Here is a 13,275-nt window from a genome sequence, read left to right on the forward strand (position 1 = left end):
TTAGGCTATATTATACTAATGTGGACAATATTCGCTCTATAGGTAGACAATAACTATAGGCTCTTCGTGCCATGCATTAGATATTTAAGCAGATTTCCTCGATAATATAGGCTCTGTGAGTAGCTATGCTCATAAATGTGCCGTATTTTCCTCATTTTTACCACATAACACTATGACTGCAATGCTTTCGGTGTATTTCTGCAGTGCGAAACCAACATCAGTTTTCGTCCCATGACCTTGAGTGGCTTCCCGAACAGGTTGCGATACATATTCAACACCCAAATCCAATATGATTTTTTTCTCCCCCACCTTCTGATTTTGAATATAGCTTTGAGTACTTGGCTAAATGACCACAAAGAACAGAAAATAAATAAACAAATAAATAAAGACGAATATAGGCTATCAACTCAATGCACGAAACAACAATAAATTAAACGCATTTTTTTTTTATTCTGTGCAAGAATAATAATAATAATATAAAAAACCACCAAATCATCTGAGTTCTTAACACAGGCCTACTATTAATGATTTTACATTAGCTGAATGCGGGCAGAAGACGACTGCTAGTAAATTGAGCTTACTGTAATATGAAATAAAATTTGCAGTGAACTTATTTTAAACAAGCTATTTATGTAGGCCTATTTAAAAAAAATCACGAAACTGATAAATGTATTTATAGTGAGCTTGTGCAGTGGGATTTTAGGACAGCTGATGCAACACATTTTAATAAAATTACACCGATTCTGCTGTAGGTTCTTCCTTATGAGTCAGTTGACAATATAAAATCAACTGTTAAAAAAATACAGTTCATAAACGTTGAATAACCGGATCGGAAAACCTGTTTAAATAAGCTCACAATCCTCCACGGAATTTCACAAACAAGCTTCAAGTGAGTTCAAGTGGGTTTGTTCCAAAACCCAAGAACCGAAGAGAGATTTCCAGCTCCATCCACACACACACACACACACACACACACACACACACATGCAGTATTTATGCACTAGATTTTGGGATACTGTCGGATATCCTGTGTGGGTGTTTTACTCTACATCGTTTTGCATACCTAGGCGAAATATATAAACGTTTCACCATACGCCCCCGTGCCTAGCCATTTAATTAGATCCCCGGGGTGCGGATCAGTTTGGCACCGTGTCTGCGAGCAAGCGAAACCGGCTGTTTTCTTGTTTTGTTTCTCGCTCCCGGAGCCCTGGCCGCGGTCCTCGCGCGAACTCACTCCAGCACCGGCGGCGCGGGGAGAAAATCGAGCCCGCAGTCCAGCTGCTGCTGCCGGGGTAAAGTGTCTGCACGACTCGGACTGACGACCATCCACGCGTTGCAGCCGCCGACAAGCAGAGGTAAATCATCTCGGCATTAGCTGCCTTTTCCAAGAGGATCTTTGCGGTTGTCAGAGTCATTCGAGACGCCACGTTCATCGATGCAAATATGAAATGGTCACTGCGATGCCGTCCGACTGGTGATTAATTAACATTATAGACTGTATAATAACTGTTCATTACATATCTGTCTGTTTATAAGAGTATCTTGAGATAAGATTGCACTTAATATTGATATCGCTGAGACGCTGTGTATAAAACAGATTTTAATGAGGTCTGTTTGCAACTTTGAATCTGCAAAGCTAATTATTTATTTCATTCTAATAATACTAAGAAATATAATATCAAATGTTACATATTATTATATTTTTATCTGAAAATCAGTTTTAATTACACCCACAGGAAAGAAAAGTCAAAGATGAGGTGTTTATCCTATACAGCAATGAGATTAAATGGAGAAAAATGCTTAATTCTCCTGAAAATGACCCCAGCAATCTCACAAGAGTTTCAGAAGAGATCTCAGCAATGTCTCACACTGTGCTCAGAACTGGCAAGATACCAAACACTGCAATCAAAAGCCAGAGATTTTGATATGAACTCAAAGATTTCTCATCAAATTATCTGAGCCATGTATGTATCCTCATTAAATGTGTAATTAGGAAACTTCTGAGGCGAAGTTGAAACATTACGGAGATCTCCGTTTTCCAAGTCTCCTGATTTATGAAAGAGGAACCTCTGGGTAAAAAACATTTCCTCTGGGAAGGGTTGTTTATGTGTTTTACTCCGCTGGGACAACCTATCTGCCCCACCTGTGCTGGCTCTTGTTTTCCTGGCAATTTCCCTAAAGTATTAAAGGCCTGCATCTCAGCCTGGTGGGATTTGTGAATAAGAAAGCTGAATATGGTTTGCTTTATTGCATTCAGCGAAGTAAACTACATTTTGCAAGAAAAATTGGTTATATTGTCAGAGCCATTTGTTTGCTATACTTTCTTATTCTTCTGGACTTTAATGGCATGAAACTTTTTAGCAGTCATCATTTTGCGATAATTATTAATCCCCCAGTAATGTTTTTGGGAAAAAAAAAGCAACTTCAGGGATTAAGCACGTCTGAAATGTCTTCTGTGGAAGGTCGCTCACCCACACACACACACACACATAGACAATGCAGTGGTGTGTGTATAACAGACCCTCAGGCACTGTGTCAGAGTGAATAAGTGGATACACACATTCTTTATTATTGAACCAAATAAGCCCCAAGAGATGGACTGTGTGAAAGTGTGTTTGGTTACAAGGTTAGAAAAACACGCTGGCGTCACAGAGAACTTCAGGGTCATGCACAAACAGCCCTGCCCTTTTACAGTTTATGGTATGTTCATGTGAGGAAATACCACTGCGTGATAAATAAATAATTTTCTGTTGACACTGCGTTCAGAGATATCAGCAGGATATATTGTACGGTACTTTAAAATTCACCCTGGTTCCTGGTCTGAAAATAAGACTCGATTGTGGAGTAATTGGCCCAAAAGTGGCTAATCTTTTTTTTGTGTGTGTGTGTGTGTGTGTCATAGACCGAGACATAGTACCTTTCCAAGTGCCGATATGAGCTCGGCAATCTTCTGAAGTGATTCTTGAGAGTATGATTACGATTGAGATTCAGCTGGGTGAAATTTTAGATCAACCTGAAGGTCATAGATGATCCTCCTCACCACGAACTCCCCTTTTTTTATGTGTTCCCCACATCACTTGACAATCCACTATTACCATTGTTAGTACTGTTACCTCTTTTATATGTGGCTTTCTTCTAAATCCTGCCTTTTGCCCCATGTCTCAACCTCCTAGTTTTAACTGAGATATTCAAGTATGTCTCCTATTCTGGAAAACATACACTGAAGCTGAAAGAAAGTGAATGTTTCTCACTGAATGTCGTCCAGAATGAAATTCAGTCTTCTTGTTTTGATGACTCAGCAGAGTATCAATGATAGTCTGAGCTCCGCACTCCTCACGGTCAGAAGGAAGGGTTAGTTCAGTTTTTAAGGTTGTGTTTGGTGTGTGTTAAATTCATCATAAGATCTCACTCTATTTCAAATGGTTTTGAATGGTTTTGTTTGTTATGTTATGCATGTTGAGATTACACAACCACTCAAAAGTAAGAGGGTTTAATGTTTTTGAAAGAAGTCTCACCAAGGCTGCATTTATTTGATCAAAAATACAGTAAAAACAGTAATATTGCGAAATATTATTACGATTTAGAATAACTGTTTTCTGTTTTAAAATATTTTAAAATGTAATTCATTCCTGTGATGGTAAAGCTGAATTTTCAGCATCATTACTCCAGTCTTCAGTGTCACATGATCCTTCAGAAATCAGTCTAATATGCTGATTTTCTGCTCAAGAAACATTTCTTATTATTATCAATGTTGAAAACAGTTGTGCTGCTTAATATTTTTGTGAAAAGTTTTTTTTCAGGATTCTTTAATGAAAGAAAGTTCAAAAGAACAGCATTTATTTGAATTTTCATTGTCACTTTTGGTCAATTAATGCATCCTTGCTATTAATTTCTTTAAAAAAAGCGTACTGACCCCAAACTTTTAAACAATAGCGTATATCAAGTGATTAGTGTATTATAATTCTATTCTGATTAGTATTTTCATGCTATGGCCGATATTATAATTCTATTATTTTTTTCTAAATAAAAATAAAAATTATAAATAAATACTATACGTGAACTTAAGCATCAACACATTATAACTTAAAGTATGAAAAAATGCATGTTAATTTTGAGATTTGATCAAGATTACATTTAACAGTGTTAATATTTAATTATTAGTGTTTTTAAAAATGAGGATTAGATGATGGCAAAGGTAATCTAAATGTAGAAATAGGGGAATTAAGCATACAAATAAACAATTAAAAAAACTGTAATATCAGCCAATATTGTGTATCCCAACATGTAATCTCAACCTAACGTGACCCCTGAATGTAAATTAAAACTGCTTTTTTTAAGCCACTTTATGATTTTAAACGTATTTCTTTAATTTTTTAACAAGTAAAAGAGTGCACATTTAGACACTTTAACATTTCAGAAGGATGTGTGTGTGGGGGGGGTGAATGTGAATCAAGAGTCACTTTGTATTTGTACTGGGCACAAGTGAATTTTAATGTTTAAACTCTGAATGTGTCTGTGTCTCTGATTCTGTCGGTTGCTGCTAAAGTAATTTCTCAAGGGGAGACTAAGCCTCTCTCAGCCTACAGAGCACAAGGGCAAATACGAATAAATATGATAAAATATGGATGAATGCTAATAAAGCACTGGCCAAATGTGGCCCTCACTAAAAGGATTATCTGGAAGGGCAGACATTATTACGAGGGCAGCTGCCGGTCTAAAGCATGCAAACTTCTGCATCCAGATTACTCATCTCGGTTTTATTTATTATATAATGACTAAAAGGGATGAGGGTTCAGGTTTGATTTAGTTTTTTGTGGTAGTGAAACCTAGCTCTCTTTTGCACTGATTTGTTGTGCTGAAGGCTAAGGAGGTATCAAATGTAATCTGACTCTCAGGGTGTTATATGACTGAGTTTCATTACTCTCATTAAACTGAACGGTTCATTTTTAGTGATTACTTCAGCCCCCTGGTACACTCACTTACATCACCCATCGGTCACTGTTTGCAACCCTTTGTTACACTAGTGTTTCCCTGGAGTTAGCTCACTAACATAATATTCAAAGACCAACCACATTGATTTGGTTGTTAAATTAAAATGAGGGCCAAAAAATGAAACAAATTGTAGGACTATTTTTCTGTGCACTCCATACACAATTTAAACATCCAGCTACTTTAAACATACAATACAGTGTAATATTCTATCAAAGGCTGCAATCCGTGCCTTAATACCTTTCAAATTTAATAAAGTAAATTTACTTTAGTTTTTTTCCATTTAAGATGCACACTCTAAATATCAAATGTTTCCCTTAGCAGAAAAATTTGGACAAGTGAAAATATGCATTACGAGTTAGCTGTGGAAAAGGGTAAATTAACCCAAGACCGTTCGCGAATACATGTATCGAAAAAGCCACAAAGGGTACTAACCAGTAAAATATGAATTTATGAAAACTAGGTTGGTGGTCGGTTCACTGTTTGACAGAAAAACCTGATGTGCCATGAGTTTGAATGCTTTACATGCTTAGATTTCCTCTTAAGACTAAAGAAATGGCTCAAAGGATGCTTGAATTAGAAATTAAAGGGGTGGTTGATTATGATTTCACTTTTCTAACTTTAGTTAGCGTGTAATGTTGCTGTTTGAGCATAAACAACATCTGCAAAGTTACAACGCTCAAAGTTCAAAGCAAAGGGAGATATTTGCTTTTAAAGAAATCGCTTTTTAAGGACTACAACAAACGGCTGGTAAGGACTACACGAGCTTCCTCCCGGGTTAGTGACATCACCAACCCTAAAATTTACATAAACCCCGCCCCCGGAACACGATTTATAGATTATCAAGACAGAATATGCTAATCAATGACTAGAAGATAACTACACATAAGCTACATAAACTCATCAACTAACCATTCAGAAGTGTTGTCACTTCTTCTTGAGTCTCTCCATCTTTCTTGAACATTAGGTTTGAACATAAAAGGTTAAACGTTTTTGACATTTTCAGTGCATGTCTGTGTGAGGTTAAAGGACACCAGCTCTTGAAGCTCCGCCCCCTGTGCCGGGAGCAGCAGCTCATTTGCATTTAAAGGAACAGACACAAAAACAGTGCATTTTTGTTCACCCTCTGAAAGTGACAACTTTGACATGCTATATAAAAATATCTGTGAGGTATTTTGAGCTAAAACTTCACATACACACTCATCAGAGACTTATTTTACATCTTGTGAAAAGGGCATTATACCACCCCTTTAAAAGACAGGAAGAAGGAGAGGAAGGGACTTTTTTTTTGTCTTGTAATTCATCTTCTCCTCCAGTCCAATTTTTCCTAACAATAGCTCTACTGTTTGGTACAGTTGGCTAATTTGCATCTCATTTTTATTATGATTACTTTTCTATTACTTTCTTTTTTTAACCCAAATTCAACATCTGATTTTAATGATGCACTTTTTGTTTTGATGCTGAGAGGAATGGAAATGGTTTACTTGTGGTTATAAGGACTGGAATCTGAGCACTGAAAGTACTTTTTTTAAGAAAAAAATTATAATTCTTGTGGTGATTCTGATTAAAGGGATTTGTCCTCCAAAAAATGAAAATTCTGTCATCATTTAGGGTTGGGTAAACCCTACGTTGTGAGAACCAAATGTCCCCTCAAAGATAGTAATACTAAAATCTTTTGACCTTGTGGGGACTTTTTTTGGTCCCCATGAGAAAAACAGCTTATAAATCATACTAAGTGATGTTTTTTTGTTTGTTGAAAATGTAAAAATGCAGAAAGTTTTCTGTGAGGGTTGTGTTTAGAGGTAGGTTTAGGGTTAGGGAGTAGAATATGCAGTTTGTACAGTATAAAAATCAATATGTCTATGGAAGGTGCCCATAAAGCATGGAAACCCAATGTGTGTGTGTGTTTGAGTGAGATGTCCTGACCACTTGGGGTCATCTTTACTTTGAAGATGTATTGCATTACCACTCTGTGGAATAACAAACATGCCCACCAGTGGGTGGGTCAGAAATGGCTGCCAAGATATATTCCTTTCCCAAAAACGCACTTGGTCTGATTTTTTTTTTTATTGCACTGAACTTCTAACACAATGACTCCTTCAATACCTCAATGAAAACCTCCCTTGCACTTTAAGAGGTATTTGAATGTGCTTTTATATGTGTAACTGGTATTCTGTAGTATTAAAAGCTGCGTGAATTTGTCACCAGAGTCCAAGTGTGCCTCAGATATGGACTTTTGCTAGCCATTGTTAACTTCTATTCAGTCCACTATCCAACTCGTAGCTGTTTTTTTCCATTGAATGTGTCTCTTGAAGCTTGATGTTGCCCAAATGTTTCTTGGATCACCTTGATGCAAATGCTTTTTCTGCTTGTGTGCATTTTCTTCCAAGCTAATGAGGCCTGTTTACTCCCAGATCAAAACTGAAGAAGCACAACACTATATTCGTACCAAAAGCAAAGCGCAAAGGCAAATATAAATTCATACAATATAAAACACACTCAAAAATCGATTTTTGATTATTCGTTTTTTTTTTAAATGTGGTTTGATATCGATTCTCAAAAGCCACGGAAATCAAATCGATCCCCAGCCCTAATATATAGTATGCATTTATAATTCCTTGTATAAATGCACATTAAACACTTTTACATTTAGTCAAGAATTACTTGGCTCTGCTTATTTTTCTCTTTTACCAATTTTTTTTTTTTTGTTAATGATTTTTCGTTGCTCCACTGACAGCTGTCTATCCAGAAAACACTTGTTGGGTTTTTTTCAGCCTACTTTTTTGGGGAAAAAAATAGTTAAACAAAATGTATTATTTAGATTCCAAATATTCAAAGAACCTTTAAATTCCAAGTGTTAATATAAAACATTTTATAATGGATGGTGAGAATGAGATGCCAATGGCATAGATGGAAAGCTATTTAACATTTATTGGTCATTTTGTTCACATTAGATGTTAGGCTGCTTGTTACCTTAAAAGAAACAGTAAAGATGTCTCTGAGAATGATTCGATGCACTAATGTCCTCTGTGTGTTTGTGTCTCCCAGTGTAATGTTTTGGTCGCTGTGGGAATGAGACTGCGTGGCAGGGATTTGGAGGATTCCACTGTCTCCTGGATACCAAGTGTCCTGGGTGTGCAGAGCGTCAGGCTCCGCCTTCGCCTTGATCGCCGTGACGACAGGGGGAGGGGCCTTTGGCAACTGGTTGACCTGGGAGAGGAAGTGCAGAGCGGGCAGCGGATACGTGATAGGACACCTCCTACTTGTTCACAAAGTAAGACATTCATTCATGATAACTACAGTTCAATGGCAGAAAAATTCACAAAAATATACATATAATCCATTGATCCTGAATGGTTTGAAATGACAAGAACATTATGTGCATGGCTTGGAATTATACTAGCACTCTGCTGACTTTAGTTGTAAGGATCCCTCTTGATGTTGTTTCCTCACGTCCTGTTCATGAATGAAAAAGGTCAGTTCTTCATTGTATAAACTGCTATATGTGCATACAGAGACCTGTTTGTGTAAGACTCAGGGTTTTACCATCATTAATAGGGATTTAGATGGTTCGCCGGCTGGTGGAAAGGAACGCAAAGATATGAGAGAAGAATAATTGGGCACAAGAGGGAAAAATACAATATTAGAGAGGATAAGACAGACAAAAAGGCTGGGAGAGCGAGAAGATCCTCCGTTCATTACATTGGACCCTGGGATTCTGCGCTGCTTGACTCCAGAAAGATTAATGCAGATTAATGTGTCATTCTTAATTATTGCAGTCCCTGTTCTCACGCTGTGTGAAGAAAGATGTATGTTCCTTCGCTTTTTCTAATGCTTTGTTGTTTTTTTCGGGTGGAATACAGTATTGCTTGTCTAACACATACGCTAATTTTTGGTGTTATTTCGATCACATGGTCTTCAGTATCAGGTTTCCCTTGTCTGTTGCTATGGCAACTTGCCATGAATGAAGTAAATAACTTTTTGCCATTAGAGGGTAACACATTCATTTATTTATTTTCTTTCTTCACAAAACCCCTCCTCTATGCTAGGCGTTGGCTGGAGGACTTGGCAAACAATGGTTGATTTTCTATTGTTATTTTGGTTTGAGTTAGTGTGTGTGTGTGTGTGTGTGTGTGTGTGTGTGTGTGTGGGAATGTTTTAGGTATGATTTCCAGTCAATGACTGCATGTGACTCTGAATCCAGACATTGATGATCGATCTCTGTTTGGTTCACCTAGAGCTTTTGTTCCAGTCAAAGCAGCAATTTGTTGATATTTTGTGAACATTATTAAATGCTGTGACAAAATAGTGTCAATAAAATAATATGAGAATAGTGATAATGAAAGAAAATAGGCCTGGGCGATAAAACGATAACGATATGTATCGCGATAGACACGTAATCAATATCAATAAAAAATGCGTTCGATAAAACGTTTGATAATTTTTATAAGTCAGACCATCTTTATATTTAACACTTTGCACTATTTTATTACACTTTATTAAGCATTTCTTACGTATTCTTTCATTTTGCACCTTAATGTTAAGAGATAATTGTTAAGTTCATTGTGATTTTAGACTTATCATTACATTTTAATTATTTGAGTGTTTTCCATGGTTGTGTTGACATTTCTGCCTTTATAACTGAGGGGATTATAATCAGAGGAAGGTTTAAAATAAAAATGTTTAAATGTAATATATTTTCTCCTGGTCCTTATTTTAAAAAGCCTAGGTCATAAAAAATATCAATAATTATCAATATGAAACACTTATATCGTGATACAGTTTTCAGCCATATCGCCCAGCCCTAATATAAAATCATTTATTTCTAATGATGCTCTGGTTAATTTTTAGCATATTTCTCTGACATCATGCATGCCACATTTGTCATGGAGAATTAAAAAATTAAAATCCCAAACCTTTTAAACTGAGGTTATTGTACCACGCTTCAGGCTTTTGTCCAGCTTCCTCTCCGTCTCTTCCATTTACATAGACACATACATGAACACACTCGCACAGTAGCAGTCCCTCATCTGAAGTGTTAATGGGTTTGAGATGATTGAGTTGCCACTAAAGATGAATCCATGACTTTAATTAACTTTTGATTTATTGGCTTCTGTATTCCAGGCATAATTAGAAATTAAATATAGTGATCCTCTGGATGGGTGAATGGCGCCCAGCTCTGCGTCAGGCTGTGAAATGGGCTGTCTGAATGTATTTCACAGAGTGTCCAATGAGACAGCCGTGAATGTCCCCTTTCTGAGTTTTATATTTCACTGGTTTTCAAGAGATGGGTTTCGGTAATATGGCAAATACAAATACAATATTTAAGGTGCGGCTTACACAACACTGTTATAAAACGGATTATTTTTATTTTTTTATCTTTATTAAAGGATAATTCCGGTATTTAGCACTTTGAGTCTCTTTTCTGGTGTGTTTTGGATGAACTAGAGTGGTGGACACAGAAATGTTGACGATGGGTCCTGTCTCGACTTTTTGACTCGTTTAGAATCGCCTTTGACCGCGTAAACGTCCTTAAAACAACCCTTAACGTTTTCAAAACTGTGCAACTCACCGAGTGGTTAGTGGTGTTCGTTGATGATCCAAAACAAGTAGCGTAGCGAAATACAGTTTCTGTCGTGTTTTATTTGGCATTTTGTAAAATCCCATTGATTTCTGTTGGAGGACTCATTGCTTGTTGTTATTACTGCGCTTCAGACTCAAATATCGAAGTTTATAGAATAGCGGAAGTTTATACGCGGTTGTGAGGTATCTGAAAAAATAGTTCCACTATAGCAAATAACACGGATTGAAATCATACATTGCACCGATATATTTGTTATTAATCATCAACGAACACCACTAACCACTCGGTGAGTTGCACAGTTTTGAAAACGAACGTTAAGGGTTGTTTTAAGGACATGTTCGTGCATGCCCGTAGCCAGCCACTCTGAAGCGGTCAAAGGCGATCCTAAACGAGTCAAAAAGTCGAGACAACCCATCGTCAACATTTCTGTGTCCACCACTCTAGTTCATCCTAAACAAACCAGTAAAGAGACTCAAAGTGCTAAATACCGGAATTATCCTTTAAGTTTTGGTCATTCATGTACATGACAACGGCATTTTGGGGCCCTGAAAATGCAAAGTTTTGAAAATGGGTTTCAAAGTGCAGGTTTTTGAAACCGATACCTTTATCATCTCTGTGTAAACCAAAAAAAAAAAAGTAACTTTGTGAAAGCGGTGATGTCATGCGCATGCATCAGGTGCGTAGTGTTTCTTTACAAAGTGACATCGCCAACTACTGGGGCTGCTGTCACTTTAAGAGCGCATGCACAGACTGAATATACTGACACACATCCAGTTTCTTTCTCAACTGTTCACTCATGACATAACCGAGAGAATACTTGCCGAGATGGGTATTTTGACATCATTTTGTGTATGTGTGCGTTCAAGCGCAAGTAAACGCGAAAGAGGAATCAATTCGGTGCTCGAGCGCTTTCTGAAACATGCCTCTCTCTCTCTCTCTCTCTCTCTCTCTCTCTCTCTCTCTCTCTCTCTCTCTCTCTCTCTCTCTCTCTCTCTCTCTCTCTCTCTCTCTCTCTCTCTCTCTCTCTCTCTCTCTCTCTCTCTCTCTCTCTCTCTCTCTCTCTCTCTCTCTCTCTCTCTCTCTCTCTCTCTCTCTCTCTCTCTCTCTCTCTCTCTCTCTCTCTCTCTCTCTCTCTGGGTGTACTAGGCTAACAGATAGCCTAACCGCGTGTGAGTCTTCACCTCTTCTTCCGCAATTTTCACCTCTTCTTCCGCGTTTGCAAGAAAAGCACGATAAACTTTCACTCTATGATGGTTAAACTTTAGCCAGGAAATCCAGACCTAAATCTAAAAGATTAATGGTCTGGCGTCGACTAATGAAAATCGGCCAGCTCGAGGGGCGGCACCAAGCATGCATTTGAAAATCTCACTGCACGCAATTGAATAACACTACGACCAATCACAACAATAAACCCCATTCGCTTAACTACCAGCGGAGCGAACTGGTAGATTAGACTCTTACCGTATCCAGTCGGCAAAACAGCAAAAACGCCCTTCTTGCAAAGGAACGATTCGAGCGCCGTCTTCTGTTCCTCTTTTAGATAAAAAGCCAAGTCTAACTCGTTCATTGTAGCGGCCAAAGCCGTTTCAAACAACTGGTGTTCATCCATAGCCATCTTGCAATGTTACTAATGACTTCGACATCGCAGCGCTGTCGTCATCTCGCCTCTGGCCCGCCTATATCAGATAACCCGATGTGATTGGTGCAGCTCAGATCGAGGGGCATAGTTAATGAGCATCATTACTCGACTCACTGAGCAAATTCAACTTGTGCTCTCGCGAGAACTCTGGATTACCAGGGTAGTTCAATTTAGCAGTTGATCCGCGAATCACAATGCATGCCGAACCGTGGGGCCTGGTCCGTACAGGAGTTTTGATGCTATGTTGGGTCAGTCACCCTTTGGTTCTAGTGTTAAATGGGTCCTAAATCAAAACTAGTTGAACCAATGCTGGGATTTGTATAGAGGCTTTGGTTTTTCTGAATGATTTGTGTCAGACTAGCTGGGTTTCTGGCGCAGTTTTCACGAGTTTGCTCATTGTTTTTAGTTTGCTTCCTCTTAGTTGGCCATAAGACGGCTCCGCAGAAACCACTGTCTTTCAGCCATGAGCGGATGTGATTTCTGTGATAGCAGCTAGTGCTCGGACTGCCAGCAAGAGTCTTTACAAGTCCCTTTAAATAACCTTTCTTTCTTTCTTTCTTCGCTATTATCTTTGCATTGGCAAGTGCTGTTGTCATAGCAACCCACATAGGTTATTGATCTTGCTGATGACCCATTTGATTTTGTGTGTTGTATTGTAGTTTGAACTTTGCTGGTGCTGCTGTTTCTGTTCACGGGTTCATCCATGTGTTGTGTTCAAAGCATGCGGCTCTTTGTTGTAAAGGGCTTGTAAAAAAAAAAAATATATATATATATATATTTTTTTTCATTCCATTGAAAATTATGACATGGTGATGCTGAACTTTAATCATTTTATTCCAGTTCAGTTTGTTGGTGTGTATGAAGACGTGTGTGTGTGTGTGTGTGTGTGTGTGTGTGTGTGTGTGTGTGTGTGTGGTAGGACTTGAAAGACGATTGGCTTGACCTTCTGTTGACCTGGAAGCCGTTTATCACATGCAAGTATCCAAGTGGGAGGTCAAGGACAGGTCTGTCTGATAGACGGCGTGTGAAGAAGTCCCAGTTGTGTGTTTGCCGTGTGTGTTTG

General features: G+C 38.1%; 1 protein-coding gene across 3 annotated transcripts in view; it reads left to right on the plus strand.

The window, feature by feature from the left end:
* Positions 1-992: 992 nt before the first annotated feature.
* scml4 (Scm polycomb group protein like 4) overlaps positions 993-13,275 on the plus strand; it is a 36,011-nt gene continuing 23,728 nt past the window's right edge. For 2 of the 3 annotated variants that reach the window (XM_081379624.1, XM_081379625.1), the window contains exons 1-2: positions 993-1,355; positions 8,038-8,263. In XM_081379624.1, the coding sequence (XP_081235750.1) occupies positions 8,062-8,263 (202 nt within the window). In that variant the 5' untranslated portion in view covers positions 993-1,355; positions 8,038-8,061. Of the gene's footprint in view, positions 1,356-8,037; positions 8,264-13,275 lie in introns of those variants that run through there. The other variant, XM_081379626.1, reaches the window with a different exon arrangement.

The sequence above is a fragment of the Scardinius erythrophthalmus genome, assembly GCF_964197995.2.
Source record: "Scardinius erythrophthalmus genome assembly, chromosome: 11".
NCBI classification, from domain to species: domain Eukaryota; kingdom Metazoa; phylum Chordata; class Actinopteri; order Cypriniformes; family Leuciscidae; genus Scardinius; species Scardinius erythrophthalmus.